We start from the raw sequence: 25,677 nt of genomic DNA on the forward strand, positions 1-25,677 counted from the left end.
TAAAGTTGTTAAGTCTATAAAATCCTATATAGACCAGGTAAAAATACAGCCTGATTTTTTCCAGTGTTAAGCACCCACAGCTTCTAACAGTTTTAAGAAATTCTGTACTTCCTGTGACCTTACAAATCCATCCTCTCATTTCCGTCTTCCCGTATATGGGCCAACAGGCACAAGAATGAGACTTAGTTTACGGGTCATATTGATGCTCACATCCAAGTTTGCCTTTCAATTATCCAGGTGTGAAGAGTAAAATGTAAAGAGTAAAAAAAGATCACCAGATTTTAATGACCATCAGATCTTCCCTTAACAACCTGAATGTTGGGTTGGATTCTTCAAAACCACTCCTTTTAAAGAATTTATTTTTTGTAGCTGTTGTTACAGGAACTGATCTTACATGGGAAGAAACCTCTTACGGTAGAAGAGTAATTTTAGGTAAGGAGGCTATCTGCTGAATTTACAGTCTGAAGGACGGTTTAATTTCAAGGATTTCTTATATAGCATTGCCAATTTTCTAAAGCTCACTTCTCCACGTTTCAGCAGCCTGAAGCAATCACACTTCTTACAGCAACCCTAAAACAAGAAGAGACTGAACGCTGCCAGTGCTGGCAGGTTATACGCAATGGGGATGAGGTTGGCATAAGTCTTCATTTTAATTTCTGTTACCTTAAAAATATGTGCTTTGAGAATGTGATGTCCCAGTTCAATAGTCTGCTGTCGATTTAGTTTTCCTTCTTGACGGGAAAACCAGAAGGCAAGTAATGTGTGGCCACTCCTACAATCAGAAGAAAGAGTACGTTAGTATTTGCTCGTTACACCGACAAAAGAACTTTCAACAACCATTTTTGCTCCTGCTAAGCCTTCAAGCTCGTCCAGATTTGGGAAACAGAGCTGGACTAATTCTCACTTGTAAACCACCAATTAATTGCATCCTTTACTATTGGTGATCACTGACAGCTCAAAAATACCCACTGGAGGACAGCAAAGATAAACCAATAAATTTTCTATGAGCAGACGTAAATTTGGGAACACCAGAGGTACGATTTCATGAAAACCAGAGTGCTACTTTCATAGTCATTCTGCAGAGAAGCAAAGTACCTTGAAGCACGCCACCAGTCCTGAAGTCATTAGAAAAGGACATCTTTAAAATAGCCACACTTTGAAAGAACATACTTTAAATGACTACATTCTCCACCCTGTGACACATCCTGCAGAGGGAAGCAACTTTATTTCCATGCACAACTCCTAGACACATTCTCCAGCGTTTCCAGCAATAAAGATGCTTCTGGCGAACGACCTACCAGGTTGACAACCAAAGCAAATTAACTGTGCTACACACAGAGCCCTGCTTAAGGCACAACATAATAAAACAGATGCTAACTTCCACTGCAAACGGTGATCTTTACTGACGTTCTTAAACATACACACCTCCAGCTAATAACCCCAAAAGTTGAGCGTGGTTGGGTCTCCTCAAACATGCGAGAAGCTGAATCGCCGCACACGCACAAAACACAGGCAGTGCAAAAATGTGAAGTATCACAAACCATTTCTGGATGAGATCGGCAAATATCTGCCCCGGCGGGCAAGTGTGGCTGCAACAGCAGGAGATGCAGCAAGCAGGGGAGGAGGCCACCGAGGCTCCACGCTCGGACCTCAGCGGTCTGGGGAGCTGCGGTTTTCTTGGTTTTGCCAACGAATTTGTATTCTTCTTTAGGGCCCTGGGTACTCCCAAGGGAGCCCTTTTTAGCCCACTTCATTTCTGGAACTAAATCAAAATGTGACTACACATAAAAGCCCTTCCAGCCAAAGAAAATAAACCAGGATATCAACCGTGGCTTTAAAAGGGCTTTTAAGGACAGGGAATGTTATTAGCTCATCACAATTTGGTAAAGCAGAAAAGTGCTTTGCGTGGCAAGTAAATATTACAGAAGACAAGAAGTCTTCACAACGGTGGGGATTTATCAGCGCCATCTCCATCCAGGGAGAATGATTACCCCTGGCTCAAAATAAACTCAGAATAAAAGTGAAAGACTTGTAATGCCACGGCCAGGTGTTTGGCAAGGCCTCCCCCAAGCCCTGGCAATGAACCTCCTTTTGGACACGGATTCATTTTCGCAGAGCCCGATGATGCTCTGCCAGACCTCGTGGTACTGGCAGGACGTGGACATGTGCCCACTGGAGGAGCGGGATGAAAACCAAAACACCTTTTTCTTATAAGGCAGGACTTAATCTCCAAGCCTTGATAGGTGAAAGAGCACTGCATCCCGTTCACATGTAATAAAATAAACTCTTTCACTGGTGAGTAATTCTACTGTGCCTCTCTCCAAAATGCAATTAAATTTACAGAGGCACCATCAACTCAAATAATAAACTGTTGTCTGAAATGGTTTTATTGCCTGACGGTCCCCTTCATTCTTAGGTTGACTTGAGCTGAAAAAGAAGCTGAAGAAAAACTCTTTATTTCCATGCTTTGCCTGTCAGGCTCCTCTCCACGCCCTGGCCTGGCACGTGGCGTAACGCCCGCGTTGGGATCCCGCAGCTCCACGCTCCCCATCACTGGAGAAGAAGAAGCTCCTCCAGCCGGTGACTCTGCCCATCAAGACCTAGCTTCGATGCTGCAGCTGAGTGCTTAAAATTAGGCAGGATGCCTCTGTGCACAGGGAGTGCCACCGATTTCCACGCATCCGTGCTGTGAGAATTCTCCATATAGCACCAACAGAAGGGACAAAACGTAAAAAGCTGGGAAAACAGAAGGGCCTTGGAAGTGGTTGTAGCATCTTACGTTATCTACAGCTTGTTGTGTTTCCTTCCTTGCGCTCTTCCCCTCTTTGTTCCCCGTCTTTGGAGTGGGAGCAGAACATCAGGTCACATCCTTTTAAAGGAGACAGACAAATCGTTACGCTGATCAACCTCCAGGAATCATGAGCCAGCAGTGTGCCCTTGGGGCCAAGGCAGCCAGTGGCATCCTGGGGCGCATCGAGAAGAGCAGGGCGAGCAGGGCGAAGGAGGTTATCCTCGCCCTCTACTCTGCCCTGGTGCGGCCGCATCTGGAGTGCTGTGTCCAGTTCTGGGCTCCCCTGTTCAAGAAGGACAGGGAGCTGCTGGAGAGGGTACAGCAAAGGGCTTCGAAGCTGATTAGGGGACTGGAACGTCTTTCTTATGAGGAAAGGCTGAGGGACTTGGGTCTTTTAGTCTGGAGAAGAGAAGACTGAAGGGGGATCTTACCAATGCTTATCAATACTTCAGGGGTGGGTGCCAGGAGGATGGGGCCAGTCTTTTTTCAGGGGTGCTCAGTGACAGGACGAGAGGTAATGGGCACAAACTTGGTTGTAGGAAGTTCCATCTAAACATGAGGAGGAACTTCTTTCCTTTGAGGGTGGCAGAGCACTGGAAGAGGCTGCCCAGAGAGGTTGTGGAGTCTCCTTCTCTGGAGATAGTCAAAACTCACCTGGACACATCCCTGTGCAACTGCTCTGGGTGACCCTGCTCTGGGGGGGTTGGACTGGATGATCTCCAGAGGTCCCTGCCATCCCCCGTCATTCTGTGATTCTGTGTGAATGCCCATGGAAAGGAGAAAGAGATCAAAAGGAAACAAGTGACTACAAAACACGGCTTGAGTGTTGCTAGCTACAGCTGCAAGTCAACGAGCACGGCAAGTGCTAGATTTCACCTGTCCCCGTTCAGCCAGATTATGAAAACCTATAATCACTCTAATACACTCAGCGCATCTCAAAGCTCATCAGATTCACAATGCTGCGCTTATGGTTTGGAGAAGAGCCAAGGTGTTTACCTCCACTAAAAGGTCGGCGGCGCAAGTTCGTTCAGAGCCATCAGCTCATCTCCCTTCTGGGGAGTCGTCGGGCTGGCGATCATGAACCGCGGCTTTCTGCTCCGGATCCGAGAGCGGCTGCACAAAGGGACCCCGCAGCCACCTCTCTCTACCTCTATTTTTCACATCACAGAAGAGGAAATAATGCCACTTGTTTGCTTGTTGATGGAAAACTCTTTGAAATCGTTTGAGAAGGCTCTGAACAGAGCTGTAGCTATATTAATCCTAAGCATGAATTGAAGATCCAGAAACTTCTAACGTGCCTTTTCTTCACAGCGAGAGATGAAGTGCAGCTCCCGTCTGACACACGAGCCCAGGTTCCACAGTTAGCTCCTAAATTGCTTTTCAGCTGCAGCTGGTAGGGTATTTACCTAAATTTAATTATATGCATGACTTTGGCTGTTATGAATAAGGCATGTACGAACTATTCCAGAATAAAGTACAGTATTCATGAGTAATACGTTACCTCTGCAATGCTTCCCAGACCTTGGCTCTGGGCTTGTTGATAAATACTTGCAGTCACTTGTTCTGTCAATGTTAATTGCATGCTAAACCAGACTCCAACAGCACAGGCTTTTTTGCTTTTTTTTTTAACACAGCAGAGGATGGCAGTAATGATTTCTACATCAAGGAGCTCTGTGAAATGATTTGCTTTGAATTTCACCACTGCAGAGTTTATCATCAGAGATTTTCCTATTTTTAATGTAAGATTTCTTTTTGTGAAAAATTAATAGCACCGCCAGCTCAGCTCCAGCAGCCTTTGTCTGCTCTCGCAGGCTGCCTGTGTCGGCTCCTGTAACGGCCAGGGGTGCCGGCGTGGACGTGCACATACATGTGTATATAAAGACAGAAAGATGAGTGAGTCTTCATCCTTCCAAGCCCCCGCACAGCACGAAGCGGTGCACACATACAGCAGCTATAAGGCAGGCTAATGTAAGTGAGGGCAATACAGGGGCACAAGGGGAGATGCTGGATTCAGCAGAGTGGCCCCTATACATCGGCTCCCTTACCCGCCCGAAGCTGAGGCACACACAGCTCTGGGCGCAGAGCAAGGCGACACAGGGAGGTGGCACCTCGAGGACATCCCTCATCGTGCTCCCGTCCCTCACGCCACAGATGGAAGGGGACGAGGTGCCACTAATAAAATACCAGCGTGACCAAAGAGCTGTGATGGAGCATGGGGAAACACGAAAGAAAAGATTGAAAGCTCCCAGATCTGTGCTTCATCTAGACTCTTCTATCCCTCAGGCAAAGTAAAAGAGATTTAAAAGGGTGTAAAATTACTCTAGTGTTAAGGCATTGCACTACCGGAGTAAAAGACAGGCAAAAAAAAAAGTGAGAATCAGTCCCGTTTACTTCTGAACCTACCGAAGTCCAAATTCCCTGATTTACACCCACATCCCCCTTCTTCCAGCTAATCCCATGAAACCATTCCAAAATCCAGAGATTTGACACTGTGCCTAGTGAGAATCTGGTCTTCCAAGAGACGCGTATTCATATTTTATTCAGCTCTGCAGAGTGTAATTTTGTAACTTCGGCACAGAGAATAATGTCTGCTCTGACAAAGCCCGGAGCCTCCTTTGCTTTCAGAAGGATGTCTGGCCCGACTGCAGAAAGGCCAAGCTCAGCTCAGTGAGCTCCTCTTGAAGGATCATTTAATCACCAAAATCGATTTATTGATTTTTGTAACATAGTTTCCCTCTGATGTTTAATTGTGAATTAACTTGGAAGGAATTAACATTATACAAGAAAATTCAAACAAAATAGGGAACGCTTTTAAGCACGCAATATTCTTTCCTACAGAATTAAACACTGGTTTAATTTGCTGAGCTAACTGGGACAGCCCAGTTCAAAGCCAAGAAAAATCTTTCCATCCCTCGGGTCAGGTCTCATTGCAGCGAGACAAGCTACGCAGTATCTGATCAAAACCCATCACCTTGCCTAGAAGTAACCGAGGACGCAGCAGCGGTGCGCTACCGATTCTAGCTGCTTTAGGAAACTGCAGACATGCTTCCCGATGAGTGGGACAAGAAACTTATGCCAGCATGGTTGCCGCTTGCTTTCTTCACCCAGCAGTTGTCTTATTTGCACTGACCCACTCACACCATAATCACAACTGTTCATTACACAGAGGAACACCTAATGGCCTCAACTGTAAACTAGAAATCCATCACTCTGGGTATTAAACATGAGATTTCCGGGCTAAAAGGGGCTATACATGATAATCTAAGCTTAGTTTTTTATAGTACAGATGACCAAGGCTCAATCTGTGCATCAGTAGATGCACGGGTTAGACTGGCAAACCAAGTCCAGCCCGGATAACGCCCAACGCGTGCGTCAATAGCTGCATGAGCCATAGACTCGCCTATCAAGTCCAGCACCCCTGTTTCACCGAAGCAGGTCTCTTAGACATCCGATCATCATTTAGTGTTTCAACCATGACGTTATTGCCGCCAAGCAGAAGTGCTAGACTGGTTTACAGGAGACAAAGCGTTGCACAAAAAAAATCCATATCCAGTCGTCATCCTAACTCTTAGCACTTCGTTACCGTTCCCCGCGGCCTCGTGTAGGCTAAGCAGTAAAGGCAGCATAACTGTGATTTGTGTAAAGGAGAGCTAAAGAATTGCACAAACCACTCTGTGAGCGTTTGAAAAGCAGAAATGGAATCACTTAACGGCATCTGGCCTATCCTTAAGAGCAATTTTAATTTAAGTAACAGCATCTTGGTGATGGAGAACTTAAAAGTTTCTGACATCTCATAAAATCAATAGGCTCACTGGACGTTTCTTCATTGCCAGGGTGTGACTGAACACCAGTGAAACCAATACCATCTGCACAGCTACGATCCTGCTCTCTTCTAGAGGGACGTGCTCAAGAAGCACAAGCTCCAAATGCAGCCAGCGCTGCCTTGCCCCACGTCCTCGGCCCCAGGCAGGCAGAGGAGGCTGATCGAGCGTGTGAGACGCAGCCAGGAGAGGAACAAACAGTGGATAACGAGATCTGCAGCATTAAGAGACGCTTTAGAGCGTTTGTGCTTAATGACTCCTAATTTTGAATGAGCTGGAAAGCTCCTTACCCCTCTGACATGGTATTAACAGCATCCACAGCCATATTGTTCAGGTAGAAAGTTTATCCAAGTAACTTTCAGAGATGTAATAGCAATGACCCCACTGATGCAGCTCAGCTGAAACTGAGACTACGCTGCAGACCTGCTCGCAATCCCGGTCTCAGTTTTATTTCTCAAGGCTGCCTATTAAAAATTCCACAGGTACTAACCGTGCTGCACCCGTATTTTATCAAGGATGGGGAGTGCATGCCTCAGATTATGTTACATACTTGGCTATCACAGAGAAAGAGTTCGTCTGCAGTTTATCCGGGATAATAGAGCTGCATCCATGTCAGGAGTCGATCCTGGAGAACCTCTACACTACATGAAACAACGGCAGTCGGGCGCCGGGAACTGCCAAGAGAAGCAGCAAAGAGGAAAACCAGACAACTCTGATGGCACCTTTCAGATTTAAGGTACCAAAAGATACTTACAATGATTTAAAACTACAGAACAAAAAAGGAAGGATAAAGGAGAGAAAAAAAGCACTTCCAAACGCTTACAGGTCCTGCCCTAATGAGATTTAAAAAACCAGATCCAGAGAGTAAAGATGCAATTCCCTTGTCTCCATTCAGTTCAGAAGGCTTTTCAGAAGATCTGCTGGTTGCCAGGAACAGATTACTTTATATTCAGAGAAAAGAAGCGTTGTCCAAGAGCAGTGTGAAAAGACTGCTGGCATATTTAATAAATACGTTGGATGGGTAAAATGAATAACAACATCTTTCAGGAAGCTCTCCAGTGACTACACAGTTAACATACAGAGAGGATCTCAAAAGACCAACGGTGATACATTTTCTCTTCTCATTCAACCTGACAGAATTTAAAATATATGGGGTTATAGAAGAATGGGGAATGTGATTTGGAAGTGCTTTACTGCTGCTTTGACCAGGAGTAAATGACCATGTAAGAAGCAAGATGGAACAAAGTCAGGGCTACTCTCTCCTGAACTGCTGGAAGATGCCTTTGCTCCCTAGGTGGGTCTTAAGATTTGAGGAATGAAATAACAGGAAGAAATTAAGCAACATTTCTTTCTCCGGTCAGCACTGATATTGCCTCCAATTAACTCCACTTCTCTCTTCTTGGTGGCTCCGTGCCACAGAATGGATTACTCCGTGAATAACTTCTTCCATTTAGATGTGAAAGTGGTACAGCATACGAAAGTTTACTATCCAGAAGAAAAGAAAAAGAAAAGATTTTATGAGGACAGTAACTCAAGTCACTAAATATATGCAAAAACCCCTCTGCATCCGAATGCTTAGGTTGCATGTCTAATGAGCCAGTTAAAACAAGCTGCTCTGCTGATGTCCTTTATGGTGGCAGCGATCACATCTGCTCTCCATCTCATCTGTCATGATTGATAATCTGTCTCCCGTTTCTCCTCTTCTCTTCCAACTGACGCTGCAGCTGCAGCCCTGCCCAAATTTCAGAGGAAAAGCCTGCAGCTAAGCCACTTCGCTAGACACAGAGCCACCACACGAATGAGTTCAAGTTTCCTTCTCTTCTGCTGCAGCCTGTCCTGAACCCCGTATTACACAAGCATTGGCTTCTGATGCTCGGAGAAGTCCCCGTAACAGCTGCCCAACTTGCCACCAATGCCTTTAACCATTTATTTTTTAGCTCTGTATTTCTGCGTGAGATTAGAGATAACATCTAGAGATGTTGGTGACGTGGATACTTGCATAAAGTAAGGTTCCTGCATTCATTTTGTTGAGCTATTGCCCATTCTTCTTACATTTCAAGTATTAGGTTACAAGTCATGGAAACAGAAAACTTTATTCTAGAAGTCATATGGGAAGCTGAAAAGTTGTATTCTCAGAGTCAGCACTCCATCAGGTCCCTACCGCTTGGTGAACAGATTGTGTTTGCTCCTCCAATTAACTGGAGGACATGATGATGGATTCATCTTTGCTATTCAAAAATATGGCACTCACTAAGGTCCTCTTGAGAAGTAAATTAAGAGCAAGAAACATTGTACTGTTGTTCTTATGCCATAGGTCCAGACGAAGCCTGGCCCCAAATCACAGGCAAGCCACCGCTTCTACCACGCTCCACACTTCTGCCAAAATTAGAGCTGTGGAAATGATCTTAAAACACTAGATCCCGTGGTGATTTGGTAATTAATTACATTAACTCAGCACAGGCCTTGCACGAGTGCAGACGACCGGACAGCAGGCTGGGCAAGGAAAAAAATTGACCTCATGTATTTCGGTGCCACGTGGCACCCAGCCCACAGCTGGAGACAGCAAACCGACAAATGACATCCTCTCCCTCCCGGTTCTGCTGATGCCCCAAGCGCTGGCATGTACCTGTACCCGGTGGCACGCAGAATAGCCCAGTGTGAGCTACAGTATGCGCAGAGCTAAAAGACCGGCACTCTGGAGCCACGAAAAACACATCAAGAGGTAATTCCAACGGTAAAGCAATACAAAATAACAATGGAAGCAGCAGCGCGCAGCTCCCTGCTGCACCTCGAGAGCTGGGGCTGCCGCCGACCGCTGACCGCTTGGAGAACCTCATTATTTCACCTCCGTCCCCACAAGGTGCGAGCGGGCACTGCGCTATTTTTGATTTTCTGCATAAGCATACAAGGGATTCAAACAGATCCTAAACCCATTATTTTGCCTCACCTTGAATTCAACGAGCACCTTTGCTTGGCTGAGTAAAATCCATCCCACATGAATGCAGAGAAAACACTTAAGACACAGCCTGAGTTTTGGTGAACACTTGAGCATTTCAGCTAACAATAAAGCAGAGTGTCCTTTAAAAGCTTTTCAGAATCTTATAATATGAAAGAGGAAGAAAGCCAACTAATCCATGCACCATAATGATGAAGTGAGCTACGTATGGAGGAGCTAACTGTGGATAATTTTTAAGAAGCTGATGTGTAACAATATAAGGACCCACCCCCCATTTAAAGCTGTTTGTTGTATCCCTGAATTTTTATAAATATAATTTTCACCAACTTCTTTTCCTCCGAACTTTCTAAATTAATTATCTGGGGATTGTTATTTGTCAATCAGATTAAGCATTCCATCAAAATGACAAAAATACCCTTATTTTTTCTAATGCATACACTCTATCATTTTGCTGGGTAATATATAAAAACATTAATTTTGTGCAGGAAAAGTCTCCACTTGCAGCATGCCTCCCGAGAGAAAAAGGAAAATGCAAAATACCTACACTGTTTTGTATTAAAAGACCGCTCTGCTAGAAACCATGGCAACTCGGTGTGTTGGATTAGAGATGCGTCCTTCCCTTTGGATCGCTGCTGCATGCTAATCCACGCAGGGTGCCTTTATTTGGTGTTTCAGGGATAGGGACAGATTTGGTTTGTGGATGTGGAAGAGGAAAGAAGAGATGAGGAGATGCCCTCAACCTCAACGACGGAGCCATCAGTACTTCTCCCTGATTTTTTTTTGTGTGATATCCCTGATTATCAGATATCTTCTAATAAAGTCAATGAGCAGGAGCTGCCTGATAAAGTCTTGGTGCACGGGAAGAGAACGTCTATTGCAGAGCAGCAATTCCTCATGCAGTATTTCCAAGCTTGGGCTTCCGAGCCAGATCAGCCCAGCGGGGCCACCGCTGAACAAGGCACCAACACCCTGATTTTGAGAGATGCCAAATGCCTGCCAGGTCCCTCTCCATACCTGAGCATTCAGCTTTTCTGGAAACGCGGCCACAGATGTTTGGGATTTCAGACTAACACCGCATCTGTAGTGTCCATGAGAACAGCTCTGCGTCGCCGCGCAGTGAAAACGTTCTATGCGCAGCTGGATATTCCTCCAACGCTCTCTACCAGGAGACTCTCCTCCATCATCACGCCGCTGACTGCTGTCCTCACCACTCTTGCTCTTCTTACAGAAGGAAAAACACTTCTGTCCCCATCATATGGTAAACCACAGAGTAAGTGCAGTTAACCAAACATCTGTGCAACAGCAAGGAGCCAGAAGCAGAACAGAGCCTTCGTTGTGTTAAGGAACAGTTTAATTTCTGCAGACAAAAAGCATTCTTTGTTATGCTTACTTGCAGACTGGCCTTAATAAAGCCCAGCTCAGCAGAGCTTCTGCTCTGCCTATCCAACACCGCAGCTCCGGGTGGGAGAAACACCTTGGGCTGCACTTCCAGAGCTCAGCAAACAGGAGCAAGCCTATGCCAAAGGCACCACCTCTGTAGCTTCCCATCTTCTCCGAGTTCCAGCCCGGTGCAGGTCACGTCCCCGGGAGTGGCATGTCCACGCCTGGGCCAGTCACCCTGGACTGTCCTCCAGGGAGCAGAGGGGATCGGGTATGGGGTTCAGCTCATCCAAGTCGACGGCTAAAACAGGCCAGATGAATTGCTTCGAGTATTAAAGGAGATCAGAGTGACTGCCTGAGGAACCGGTGCGTGGATTGCAAGCACCTCAAATTAGGTGAGATGAATCCAAGCCAGCGGAGAAGCACTCGAGGTGAAGATTTGTAGATCTTCATTTGCTTTATTTTGCTAAGGTCCCACAGACGCTGGGAAGTTCCCTGAGCAGGGCAGACAAAGAGCCTGTTCCTACCCTGCTCCAGAGTGAGTGGTGACAACAGGGGACACACCACCAGCACGCACAACGCTGGGTGGTCCAGTGCCACCCTGAGAAGAGCCCAAATTAAGACAGTCATATGCATGCAACAGCACAGAGAGTATCTTTCTCCTTCCTTACTTTTTCCATACAGGAAAAGAAAATCTGTGAATCTACCTCAAAACCCTGTGTATTGGTTAGAAGAGCAGCCTGCACAGAATTCATCTCATCCCGTTTTATTTGTCAATACTGGAGACATCTCCTGGTGAGCCCGTCACCCTGAGCTCCCTTCGTAAATCAACAGGAGGAGACGCTTCCCAGGCACTCTTCATCTGACCTATTTTAGCCTTTTAGCTCATGATGAAATGAATCATTCTTATTTATCTCCTCTGACTATAAAGCAAGTCTAGACAAGTAACTCAGATGTTGGTAGTTAAATCTGGATAGAGTAATTTCACTTCTGGGGTCCATATCTGACTACAGCTCTTTTACTGCCTTGCCAGGGCAGATCACTTCTGTCTCTCTCACAGTCCCTTCATCAGCAGCACAGGGATAAAACATTTTATTAGCTTTGTAAAAGCATGAAAAATAATTGCATGGAAGCTTCTGATTAAGTCTAGGCAGAAAACAGCACAGCATTATAACAGAATTTAGGTTAAGAAATACAAGCGTAAGAGTGAATGTACAATAATAACCACTTTCTCCAAGCACCAGTTACAAAGGATTGGGTCTTTCCCTAAAATGTTTTATGTTATTTGTCAACTAAGATGCTTGGTTAATAGTGCTACACTGACAGGCTGGGGAAGTCATTACTGCTGGTTAAACGCTCCGACAACCGTTTTTTTGGCGCCCTGTTATTGAACAACGGTGGATGCTGGGGGGGTTCCCCTGCGGGAGCGCCTGCAGCGATAGCGTTCCCTTTCGATGCCAATTAGCCTTTGCTTTGGACAGCAAACGCATGGTGAGTGTTCAAAGAGGAGCGTTAGCATCTCAACAGCCAACACAAAAATTTGGAGATCTGCTGTTCAACTTAAAAGCGCAGAAAAATGTGGCAATTTCTGGACATTGTGTTCTTCCTCTCCCCTCTTTTCCGTGCTTCCAAGAACATGGGAACGCACTCTCATTAATGAAACGTGGAAGATTACCCCAGTTGCAGTGCCGCGGACATGAGGCCCATTATCCCAATTTCCTTTGTAATGTCCTCACACCTGGACGCTCTGTCAGGGTAAGTCAATTAAGAGCAGCTTCACAAAACCACATTTCACTTCAAAGCTCTTCTCCTGCAGAAAAAATCAGTCTCAGCAACCTGACTCTGCGTATCGACGTGGCAAGGTCAACAAGCTTCACATCGACGGCGCATTTCTGCAGCGCCAGACCATGAACTTGAGGAGCGGTCCATACAGTTGTCGTGTCTTCTCAATTTCCAAGTGAGCAGAAAGAAAACAAACTTGCTGTGAACAAACCAGACACAGGCAAATTTCCATAGGCTACTCCTACGAGCTCCGGCAGGGGCAAGCTGTGCTTCTTTTAGAAGAAATAAAATGAAAAATCATTACTTATCTTAATCGTTGCTAAGGGTTTACCAGGCTCTGAGCTCAACATCTCAATATTAGCTCTTCCCCAAGAGCTGGACAGGAGGATTTTGAGGAGCACAATAGCTGAATCTCAGGGGGTCCTCTCTATTAATCACTGAAATGTATCCTGGTTCATTATCTACCATCAGAGTATAATGCAATTAGTGCACATCATACATTAGAGATATTTATTAGTCCTCCAGTACGTATGGAATCATTCTCAAGGCAGTGGGAGCCCGTTACGTTCATTGCAACCTCTTTTCCACCAGTGGCAAGGAGCTGAGTCGGGTTAGCTCTGCAGGGATTCCCTGCCTGCAAAAAGCGTGAGCGTTCCCTGTACGCTTTAAAGTCACCAGTAATTTATCACGTGAAATGGCACATACGGGATCAAAAGTGATGCCTGAAAGTCTCCTGAATGGTCTTGAGGGCAGCGTGACGTGTTCGTGACGTTCATGAAAGTCAGCACAAACCCGAACCCTGAGCAGAGATCTATGACATCGCTGGTGACTTGCCGAGCAAATACGGGCTGATTTGCACCTTCATGCTAAAATCGCACACGGTTGCACGCCTGGTTTCAGTGCAAAACCACCTAAAATGGAGCACGTTTGAGTTTCATCCTGAATCTGGTATGCTGAGAATGCCCTTACCCATCGCTGTGAGGATGAAGAGGAGTATTTCTGGACCCAGAGGACCAAAGCCCCCGCCGTTACCTAGCCGTATGCATTGCTACCACACGCAGCACCCAGCACACCCGGGTGTCTTACCCCCCAGGTAAGCACCCTGCACCTTAATTTTCTTTTCGTGGTAATGAAGGGAAGTAGTGATTTTTCCGAGTTGCTCTCGCTATGGGTCGTTATGGCAAGTGCTGTGTGATTAGTGATAATTGCCCGGCATGCCGGCTGTCATCCGCTCGCCCGGCTGACGACAAGCTCTCTTACAGCCAGGCCAGCCAAAACCGCAGGGGCCAGACAAAACCAGTAGCGCCGGGTGGGAGCGACTGGGAGGGAGAAAGCTCTCAGCTCCATAGGTGTAAGCGCCGCACAGGCATGCAAACAGGGTGGAAAAGCATTACACAGTGACAAGCACTTAATGACTCCGAGGAAGGATATTAAATAACTAACATTGATTGCTATAAAGACACCTGCTGCTGTGAGCTGCTTTACAAAGGGTTCACTCGATAGGACTATTGTGCAGAACCTACTAAACCAGAGAAGATGCCCGTTGGGAGGAGCTATGTAGTATTTTTCTACTGCAGCCTGTTTACCACAAAATTTAAAGTGGTAAATTACTCTGACAGCGCTAACAGCTACAGCTGCTTTAATCAGCCAGGTGGCTATTTGGTTCCAGCAGATACCATCATATTTTCTTCAGACTGACCATAAGGTCTGGGAGATGCACTGACACGGCCTTGAATCCAAGACTTTCCCTGATTTTTATAATCATATTTTAAGAAACGGGCAGGCCAAATGGAGCAAAGCTTATGGGGATAAACTACTAGAATTACAGGCAAGAGCGTCTGTTTCCACTCTTCAGTAGAAACAAAGATAACGTTGTTCATAGTGATCATTGGGTTTAGAGAATATAAATCTAACCATGATTAAATTCCGTTCCCTGTGAGCTAAGCCAGGAACTCAGCTGCTATCAGGACAGAGATTATGGATGCATTTACAGTCCAAAATTGCTAGAGCCTGATTCGTTTCTTATTGTGCTTTCAAAAAGACATGTAGTAGGACTACGAGGAACACAACTTCAAAAAGAAGCCAACTGCAAAAGATGTATCCACACTCTTCATCCTTCATCTCCTTATCCTCTACTTCACGTGGTTTTGGTACTTTTGGAGAAAGGGAGGATGATTCCCCTTCTCCAGACCGAGCTGGCACGAGTAATCTGCCAAAATGCAGCCATCCCTGGGGATGCCTGTACGGGAGCTAGTTAACTTGGGCCCCCCCCCAGGAACAGCTGATCTCATTCTGAAGATGACTACTAGGTTTGCCGGGTCAGTTGTGTGCCCAGGCAGTGCTTATTTCTTTCCATGAACAACATAAAGATCTGAGGTGACTAGTACAGACAGAGATCTACAGCGTAGACAGACCAAAGTCAGGTGAGCCACATCCATGTGCAACCTCATAAAATGAAATGATTCAGATAATAGTATGAGATGAACACATTTGTAAACTCTGATTTCTCAGAGCGTTTGCTTACCTAGGATCACAAAGAAACTTGGTCTTTTCACCTTCTTCTCTCCAAATAAGCCATTCTCGGAAAGAGGGATGAACAAACATTCGCGTCATATCTCTACGTTTGATAAGAAACATAGAAAGGTTCTCCATCCTCTGCTGAAAGTCATCCCACTCCAAAGTGCCCTCAATGTTACCTGCATTAATGGCCTGAAAAATATGTTCATCTGTTAATGGATGCAGAGATGCCACTGCCACATTCAAGAGAGGCATAACCCGATCAAAGGAAGACTGCGTGGGGAACTTCATATTGCACTGCAACAGGTAAACTTCTGACAGAGACACTGGGACTACTTTGTAGCTGGAGCTTTTTAGTACTAGGTATCCTTTCTCTATGAGATCAAAAGTGAGTTTTAGGTACAGATAGGACCCTTGGCTCAAGGTCTTGAGGTGAGAACTGAGTTTGGCAAACGTAGTGTTGTCCATTTTGCCGTTAAGCGAGATGTTGTTCTGGATCTCCGAGCTGCTGTGTATCCGATGAAGGATATATGCCTGCAGGTCCTGGTCTATGGCTTCATTCTCTTCCAGTCTATCCAAAAATATTCTGTGGAAGGGCAACAGCTTAATTATTTCCTACAAAGAAAGAAAGAAAAAAAAAGGATACTCATGCTGGCAGCGTTTATTATTCATTAAGTAAACGTAATTCATATTACAACAGCACCTCTGAGACTCCTTTAAGATCTCTTCCATCAGGGCAAGCACACAAGATGGCAGTTTGTGCCCTCAGGACCTCACAATCTCATCTATAATCAAGCAGGTTGCATGTGAAACATGACTGAAATAAAAATGAAGGACGCTGTTCCTAATACCGCATCCATAGAAAGCCCTGGAAAATTCACACATAGCAGTGCCCTTGTTATTCCTGCCCCATCCCAACCACGTATCGACATGCCACCTCTTCTGCCGTCATGTCAGAGGCAACGGACAACCAGATGACAGATCTGAGGCCAGAAGAAATTTTGCTGCAGCTGAGCTAAGTACCTCCCCAGTATCACACAGCTGCTATTAACAGGGAAACGCACGGAAACATCAGAACAGATAACAGCGAGTATTTTCCAGCGCAAAATAAATACATCTATCTGCTGCAGGATAGTGTGGCCAGGGATTCTCTCATCTGCACGGATGATGCTTATGCAACACAAACCAAAGATCATCAAAGGCCTTTCCAAAGGAATTCTTGCGTCATGGGCTCTCAGTCACTGTGAAGCAGGGAGAAATGACGCAACGGAGCTGGACAAGGCAGTTGCAGGAAAAGCCATCAATTCTCCAGCAAAATAAAGAGGGTGAGCACAGTGCAAAACTAAAGCTTGCAATGGAAACCCTAGGGCTGCAAAAGCCCTAATTAAATGAGGAATTCAAGTCATAGGGATGCAATTTACCTACAATTACAAAAAGATTTCTTCCAAGTGATGTTTAATCTGCTCCATTACTGAGCAAAATAAGAACTGTGGCACAAAACAGCAGATAGCCCGTGCTCTCCTGGTGTCTTGGGGAGCGGCTGCCGTTCCCAGCTACAAAGGCAGCGTGCAGCAGTTGGCTGTCTTGATGGAGCTGGAACCAGCACTCAGCTCCCTGCCAGGAGGGCCACACTAAATCAACCTGTGCATCTCAGTAAATATTAGCAAATCTCAGTAAAACTGCTTAACAGAGCTCCATAAAAATGAACTGTGCAGCCCTGTGCTAATGAAAAAATGGCTAATAATGAAAAAATGAGAAACGTAGAGCTGCAGACATGCCTTTCTGCCCAGACCAGCTGGTCCAGCTGAAGAGTGGTTCTGAGCTGGCTCCCAAACGCGCGTCTCGTCCCTCTGACGTCTGCCTCCCCTGGGCTCCTGGCTCCGACGCTCAGTGTGAATGTTCCCACAAGCGATGCTGCAAATCAACCAGCTCTACTGCGAAACAGTTGAAAGAGCAGATCTGCCCTAACTGGGTCACTGTGTTTGCTTCCCAGCTTGCTCCATTCAGACGAGCAGTTGAGCCAACAATCTAAGGTCAGCTTAATCCTTATGCCAAGAGAGTGGTGAGCAGTAGCTAAGGACAGGCTGAAGGCAAAAACCTGCCCAGCTGCTAACTAAACCAAGAATACTTAAGACTAACCCAAACAACATTCGGCTTCGAGCTTTAGCGCCTGCTCAAGATATTCTTCACTGAGCTGAATAATGTCTTGGCCTGACATCGGCTCCCCCAGGCTGAAACGATCACACCCTCACGCTGCGGCTCACGCAGAAGGGGTATGAAGGTACGCACTCCTTCGCCCGTTCACACGGAGGAGAGGAGGTTCTCCAGCAGCACAGGCTGCAGACATCAGGCCCTTCCCTCCTAACACGCTCGGGGAGTAAGTAGCCCGTTGGCACGCGAGCTGTCTCACCGAAACGAACTGAACTATTTGCTGATGAACATTTATTGCCAGGAATAAGCGATGCTGCACCACTGTAGAGTGAGTCTGGGGACGTGAATGTAAATCCAAGTACAAAAAAAGGCAAAAGGATAACCCGAAATAAAGGGTCTTAAGCAAATCCAGATATCCACTGAGATCTTTATCAAAGCCCACCATGACAATGACACAGTTTATCACAATTCTTGGTCTCAGCATACCTGTAGACTTGTCCTGACCGTCACTACCAGCTTCAGCCAGGAAGGGAATTTTCCAATCATTTTGCTCAGGAATGATACTATGGTGTCTCCATAATCTGGCTTGTGAAATTCAGCCTCATTTAAACCATCAATTAATATGATGAAATCTTCATCAGGGATCTTCCTCTCTGAGAGAAAGAGAAAAAGCATTTATTTGAGAGGCTAGACACGCGACTGTCATGTACTGCAAAGTCACTACAGTGTTTTAAAGCATCATCAGATGCTAAAGAAGAAAAAAGACACAGTAGCAGCACCTTTCTTAGGATACATTAATTGCACGTATACACAGAGGTAGGCTCACACATACACAATTTCAATTCTTATAAATGAGTATTTTAGTTACGACACACACAACTGTGATATCCCACAGATGAAAGAGCTACTCATCTTTTTAAAAATTCCCTCTTCCACAGAGTCCAAAGTTATTTGATGTGAATTGGTATCTTTCTAATAAGTTTTAATCAACACATTATTAGCAGTTCTCTACAGTTTTGGAATTAAGCCCTCATCCTGATCTCAGCCTGTCTTAATTTTTGCAACTGCTAAATGAAGGTTCACCAAGAAATTCACCTCCCCAATACCTCTAGACCCTTCCGATCTGCACTTTGGGCACTGGCTTCTTGATCAACTGAGGTCTGGGCAAGTGTTTTGAAATCAAAGCAAATCTGATTCACAGGCAGAACAATTATCTGAGAGCAGTACCCCATCAGCCTGCACGCGTGGGGCTGCCTGGTCATTCAACGTTTTGGAGGTTACAACCTCTGTTGAGCAGAGACTGCTCAAAACGACTCTGAGCTTCCTGGATTGTAAAGGAGTTTGATCACAAGTCTGTGGCCAAAGCTCTTTTATAAACGAGTCGGGGGGGAATAAAAAAGATCCTACAAAAGGCAAATTACAGACTTTTTAAACAGGGTATTTTTGCCGCTGGTGAATACATTTAACCAAACTGATGTAGACAATGAAGTCAGTGTTTCTACGTGAGATGCTGAGAGCTCAGTATAGCTTTATAACTAATGATATAGATTCTTTTGGACATGCATCTTAAGCTCAAGTGGTATCTTCTCAAAGGTAATCTTGCCTAATAAACTTAAAAACGAGTGGGAAACAAGAGTCTGTTGTTGGCATACGCTATGAACAGGTACTACAGATTCTGACCTCTATAAAGTTTGCTCTCCTTTGTAAAGTACTATGGACAAATCCTGCTCACAAATCAAAAAGCTCAGTATTCCCAACAGCAGGTTAGCTTTTCCCTTTGACTTTAAATTGCATCAGGAAATTTTCTATGAAAACCCAGCCCAAAATGTTCATCGATGACATAGGCAGTCTCTGTGGCGTTCCAGGGAGAACAGAAATCCATAAACACCTTGTGTTTGGTACTGCCGAGCATCGAAATCCCATCTTGTCCTTGCCTTACGTTACCAAGTTGCATTTATTTCCTAACATACTGTTAATATCCATATGAAAAACACATATTTTGTACTGAAATTACGATAGATCCTTCTTCAGTTAACTTCTCAGTAAGATTATTGGGTACACTAGAAAACACACTTTATGACTCTCTGAAATAGAGTGAATATAGTGCCTGAGTTTTATACCCACATCTCATGTTTCTCATAAAGCCTGAGGGAGCAAGGAGAAAGCAGGGAGTAGGGGAAGAATCAGAATGTTGTTCTCTTATATATTATTTAGATTCCTTGAGATGAAAAAAAATACATATATTTGAGAAACATGAATCTAACTTTCTCAGTGACATTCACCATTAACGGCTGCGCAATAATTTTGTCCCAGTAGCATTAAAGCTTCAACAGCACCTTGTAAAAGACCTGCTGATATATTTACAGAGTCTTAAACATTATATATTTTAAAACCAATTTCCAGACACTGTTCATTTTGTGACAAAACACTTGGTGCAAATTAACTTGCCAGAATTCTCCATCAGCAAGGCTGAAAGATGGGAGTGCTGATCATTGGCTCCATTGGAGCTGTGTTGAGCACAGAGCCCAAGAGGGGGGAAAAAAAACTTTTATAGAAAATTTTTCCACCCCCCAGAACTTAGGACCAGATGGGGGTCAACCTGCTCAGCAAGAAAAATAAGCGTCCGCCAAAATGCTCTGAATTCAAGAGCTGGAATACCTCCCAATGAGTTACTGTAATAACCACGAATTATTTTCCTTTAGAGCAGCGGTTCCTAAATGTATCTTTTTTTTGCCAAGAGTGTTGGTAGGAAAGAGTAGCCATGCTACTCCTACAGCGACATTTCTCCATGCCAGGAAAGTCAATGGCTGTCGAGCTGTGCTGGCTCTACGCGTGCTTTGTGCCTGGTGGAAGCATGCGTGTTGGACCCAGATGCTGCTGCTCAGAGTTTGGACACGGTGTTTTGAAGAGCTCATTTGATCAACAGGGCTTTGAAAGTGGTAGAAGCTGCACTGATTTCACGTTGGCTCCCGCACTGTCATAAGTAGGGCGGTAACAGAAAATTATCTGAACTATTTTTGCAGCCAAGTTGCAGCACGCTGTTTTAATAAACACCGTTTTGCAGGACAAGAGAGTCCTGAACTCTGCAACGCTCTGACAGTTTTCATGGCAACGAGCAAAGATCTTAAATTTAGCGATTGTCACAACGCATTAGTTACAACTTGCAGAGGAAAGAAAGAAAAGGAGACAAAACCAATGCTGCATTAGAAGAGCTCTGAAATCTGTAATCAGGATGAGGCTTGTTACCAGTTGCCCTAGAAGCTTTACACGGGGTATCTATGGACTTTTACGTTATCAGCTCTTTTTGTGAAAGCTTCAAATTCTCTAAAGCCCACTAAATAATGGCAGCGAAAGGGAAAAACGTTCAGCCCCTAAACAAATAAATCAGACCACACTGCCATGAGCGCAGCTGTGCGTGGAAATTGTTGCTTGTTTGCAACCTTCAGAACTGTGAGGCCACGTTTGGGATGTGGAAGAAAGCAAGAAAACAGAAAGCCAAGCGCATGCTGTCGTTAGCATTTCATCTACGGCCCTGAAACGCACACCAGGAGGAGAGGGGTGTTTAACCCCTCGCTTCCCCTCTAGGGCAGTGATCGTGTCCCTGTACTTGGCACTGGTGAGGCCGCACCTCAAATGCTGTGTTCAGTTTTGGGCCCCTCACTACAAGAAGGACATTGAGGTGCTGGAGTGTGTCCAGAGAAGGGCGACGGAGCTGGTGAGGGGTCTGGAGCACAAGTCTGATGAGGAGCGGCTGAGGGAGCTGGGGGTGTTCAGTCTGGAGAAGAGGAGGCTGAGGGGAGACCTCATCGCTCTCTACAACTCCCTGAAAGGGGGTTGTGGGGAGGTGGGTGTTGGCCTCTTCTCCCAAGTGACAAGTGATAGAACGAGAGGGAATGGCCTCAAGTTGCGCCAGGGGAGGTTCAGGCTGGATATTAGGAAAAACGTCTTTACGGAGAGAGTGGTGAAGCATTGGAAGAGGCTGCCCAGGGAGGTGGTGGAGTCACCATCCCTGGAGGGGTTCAAGGAACGTGTGGACGTGGCACTGCGGGACATGGTTTAGTGGGCATGGTGGGGTTGGGGTGATGGTTGGACTTGTTGATCTTAAAGGTCTTTTCCAACCGTAATGATTTTGTGATTCCGCGTGATTCCAAACAAGCACAATGGCATATTCTCAGCTTCTCCAGATCTCACCTCTTCCCTGCAGCTCTTCAGACGTGATGCAGGAGGATTAATCTATCGCTTCGTTGAAAAGCCCAGATGCAACTAAGCAGCATTTTAATAATAAAAAAGGGTGTGCTGGAGCTCAGGGCAAGTGTGGGGAGTGACATTACAATACCTTTGTGCAGATTTTCCAAGGGCTCCAGGACTCCCCTCCGGAAGGAGGCCATGGGGTCTTGCACGCAGGACCTGAGGCTGAGCATGCTCTGCAGGTGGGGCTCTCGCAGGAGCTGCTCCCTGTAGGCAACGAACTGCGGCGAGCGGCAGAGCAGGGCGGCCACGTTGTGCACAAACTCTGGCACCAGGCAGGTGTAGGCATTATCAGCCTGGCAGTAGTGATAAGCGACAACCTAGCAAAGAGAAAAAGAACAAAAAAATGCATCTTCATCAGACACAAGTCAGACAAGTTGTTAAAAGCAGCAGTTTTTCGTTTGGTGAGTTTGATGTATTCCGGCGGGCGAAGTCTTTAAGAGTACTGAGTGTTAACTACCCGTGACAAGAATCCAGACAAATCAGTTGGTAAAAACAGGCACTGATCCTGAAAAATGACTGGACCTGCAACTTGAGGAATAAATGAAATTACGCTGTAGCTGCTCACAGAGATGGACAGTGACAGTAACTGACACATCTGAAACACCGTGCTGAGCAGGGAGCGATAGGATTGTGCTCCGAGCTCCCTTTAAGGACTTAGTGTCAGTAGTAACTTGTGATTGTTTTCTTCAACTTACTTTTTATTTGCTGTTTTCAAATGTCAAGCTCTGCAGAAGCAGGCAGAGAGCACTCGCTGAGCACCTTACAGCAAGGTAGCATCTGCAAACGACAGACTCCTGTGAACGGGGGGGAATGTCAGGCTTACAGTACACTACTCATCCACTGTGATCCCGCTCTTCATTCAGAATATCAATTCAATTTAAAAAAAAAAGGAAACCTTCCTCTTTTCCCAGGTCACCTGATTTTCCCAGCTCGGCTAACTCTGCTAGAACCCACTAAATTCTCCCCACTTATTAAAATAAGCAGAAAACCGGTGATATCTTCTCAGTTCAGCCTGCCAACTTTCCTATTTTCTTTTGCAATATTAAAAAAAGGCCCAGAAAATCCCTCTCTGCTTATAAAGCACTCGGCAGGCTGCTCCAGTACCGCTCCGGGCACCAGCTCCTCCCGCTCCCTTGCTGGCACCGGCCCCCCCACGGCACAGCCTGGCCATTGGGGCAAGCCTCTGCCAGGTGAAAAAGCTTTCCTCCAGCTCCCACTCACTGCGTTTTCTTTTCAAATGTGATAGTAGCCGAAAATATCCCAGCAAAGCAGGTGGGATCAGTTTTGTACCAAACCCACCACCGCCCTGGAGCAGTGCAGCACAGAATACCAATATTGCAAAATAAACCACACTTCTGAACTTGGAAAGGACAATATAACTGAGGACACTGCGCACACGAGATCGCTGTGGCCTCTCTGGAAGCCTTGTGAGCTCGGCTGAAACATTGCCCACGGCCGTTGGCCGTGATTAAGGCTTTCCAGCTTTCCACCTGCAATAACCAGCCCTCGTGTTGCAGCAGGCTTCACGGCGGATGGACGGGGTGGCGTATCCCGCCTCCGAGCTCTGCCACCGCAAAGGACGGCACCGAGAAATTAAAACATCGGGCTGTGGGGTCCTCGCACACTGCTGGCTCAGCGCTGGCTTTTCATTTTAAATAGAAATATATGAAATTACCGATGGGGTATAATGCAATAATTTCCTTTCACAGTCAAAATGAGGTGTGATGCATACAGCGATGATAAAGCTAGGCTGTTATTTCAAGCATCAAGCCCTAATACATATGCTTAAGCTTTAATGGATACCTCCAAATTCCTAACAGAATTTTTCCTACCAGCCAGTTAAAATATAATATATTCCCTTAGCGAACAGCACTGGGTAAAGTAATAATAAAGGTAGTGATTTCTTTTCAACAATCCTATTTATTTGGGGATAATAACTTGTGGGTTCCACAGTATAAAGTTCTTAAGCGGCTGTCCCTTGATATCAGGTTCCCAGTAACAGAAACCGAATTGCAGTATGCAGAGCTCTTACTTCCTACACAATAGCTGTGTAGACACAAAAATAGTCTCCTTTTTACAAGAGGCCAATTAACTTCTTCCAGGAATCTAAAGAGCCACGTCAGGGAGACACACCTAGTACCCATGAAGGGAATGGTCACTGCTGGGTACTGGGACATACATACGGTTACAACTCAATTAAGCCCCTTCACATATGTACGTATGTCTTGATCCTTGTGCTGGATTCACTGGTGTATTAAACCTCAACAGTAGGATAAACGCAATGCTTAACAGGTGGATCTGAAGCTAAACCAGTAAGCAAGGAAGATTTTTGAAAGGCAACTAAAGGAAAGGCATTATGATGTTCTCAGAAATGCAACTGCGCCAAAATTTCATCTTGATGTTATTTATTCTCCATGGCATTTTCTCTATCTTCAAATCAAAGAGATACTGCCAAAAGCCAGTGCTGCAAGCTGAGCCTGGTGCTAGAAATCAGAGTTACGCAGAGTTACACAACCAGAGTTGGGTGGGAAACAGTCTTCTCATCCTGTAAAACTTTTCAAGGTTTCAAAGCATTTCCCTGTTCCACCCTTGGGAACGAGACCAGGGTTAAAGTGGAAAGTGAATGAAAGGGACTTCAGGACGACCAACGGCTTGGTGTTCACGAGGCTCATCCCCACACAGGTTCAAACCCTGTTCCTTCTCCCCCCTATCAGGTGAATGCCTTTAATACCTGGCCACTAATGCTCTGGGGAAGGTCTCTTCCCAATTATTTCACGTTATATACTTTATTAATTGCTCAAGTATCCAGCAAGAGGGATGGATTACCATCTCCACTGCTTAGGATTCTCTTCTAAGATAAGGGAGACCATGTCCAGACCTTGCTCTGCATCCGAAATGACCACTCTGTATGCTAGTTGTAATTCTGGGGTGTTATCAGTCCTTTTGCTTGGCTGGACAAGCCATGAAGTACATCCAAGAAATAAAAATAAGAAGTATATAAGCCTGGAAGTGTATAAGCCTGGGAAGAAAATTTAATTGAAAAAGGTGTGCTCTCAATAAGAGCTTCACTTTCCATAAACCAAATTACTTTGCTTTAAAAAACTGCTTGAAAAAGTTCCAACCATCTCTCATCATAAACACAATCCTCGAATTAAACATTTTTTTTTATGTAGAAACTGTGTTACAATAAATGAAATCGCCAGGGAACAGCACGCTCTTCCAAAGGTATGGGCATGCCTTGATGTTGTCACCAGTAAACATTTATTTTTGTCTGACGCAACTTAAGGCTTAATTTTTCTCATCATAGTTTCAATCTGAACTTTGTCATCACATAGCACTAAACACTATAAACACTAAATTGGACTTCCAGAACTTTTAAACCTTTATTTCAGCTATCAGGTTTGTTAAATGACGTTTATGAAGATGGAAGCCGAAAAATTCCTTGCTCTAAAGTTTGATTAAATTTAAATCCCTGGATTGCAAACATTAAGTATACAACGCCTATAAGCAACCCTAACGCAAGAGAAGTGGATTACAACGAAGGATGGGAAAAGGAACACCTAGATCAAGAGAACTGTTCAAAATATCTGTTTGTGTCATTTTTGTAAGGGCTGAGAACGCAGTGTTGACAAATTGAGTGACTCCATGCTGAGAAACCAAGGCATTCTGTTGTTTATATTAAATATCAAATGCCAAAAGTTACAAACTTGTATCATTTCCTTTCTTGCTTAAAAGGGAGCTTCAAAATAATTCACACTTGTGTGATGCATATTTTACTTCCAATGATTACCTCCTCTCCTAAACTGATCTGGAAAGTCTAGCTGGCTACGCACCAAAGAAGTACATTTACCATGGGCTTTTTGGTAGCCAATTTTTTTAAACATGAATTATGTGTTATAAGTCTTGAGAAACACCAGACGCAGTGAAGGCAGAGCACTGCCTTTAACAGACCATGGCTAACATTCAACACAACCCCATTCTCTCCTGCAGTGGGGTCAAGGAGCACCAAAACTCTCATCTAGAAATGA

The 25,677-nt window shown here is 45.2% G+C and overlaps 1 protein-coding gene across 3 annotated transcripts in view; it reads right to left on the reverse strand.

Annotated features, from left to right (window-relative positions):
• Positions 1-25,677, reverse strand: part of TANC2 (tetratricopeptide repeat, ankyrin repeat and coiled-coil containing 2) — a 213,662-nt gene that overhangs the window by 30,031 nt on the left and 157,954 nt on the right. For all 3 annotated transcript variants that reach the window (XM_059830270.1, XM_059830271.1, XM_059830269.1), the window contains 4 exons: positions 21,735-21,966; positions 17,885-18,051; positions 15,255-15,862; positions 664-772 (listed from right to left, as the gene is read on the reverse strand). In XM_059830270.1, coding sequence (XP_059686253.1) covers positions 664-772; positions 15,255-15,862; positions 17,885-18,051; positions 21,735-21,966 — 1,116 coding nt within the window. The remainder of the gene's footprint in view (positions 1-663; positions 773-15,254; positions 15,863-17,884; positions 18,052-21,734; positions 21,967-25,677) is intronic.

Source organism: Gavia stellata, chromosome 28 (genome assembly GCF_030936135.1).
Source record: "Gavia stellata isolate bGavSte3 chromosome 28, bGavSte3.hap2, whole genome shotgun sequence".
Taxonomy (NCBI): domain Eukaryota; kingdom Metazoa; phylum Chordata; class Aves; order Gaviiformes; family Gaviidae; genus Gavia; species Gavia stellata.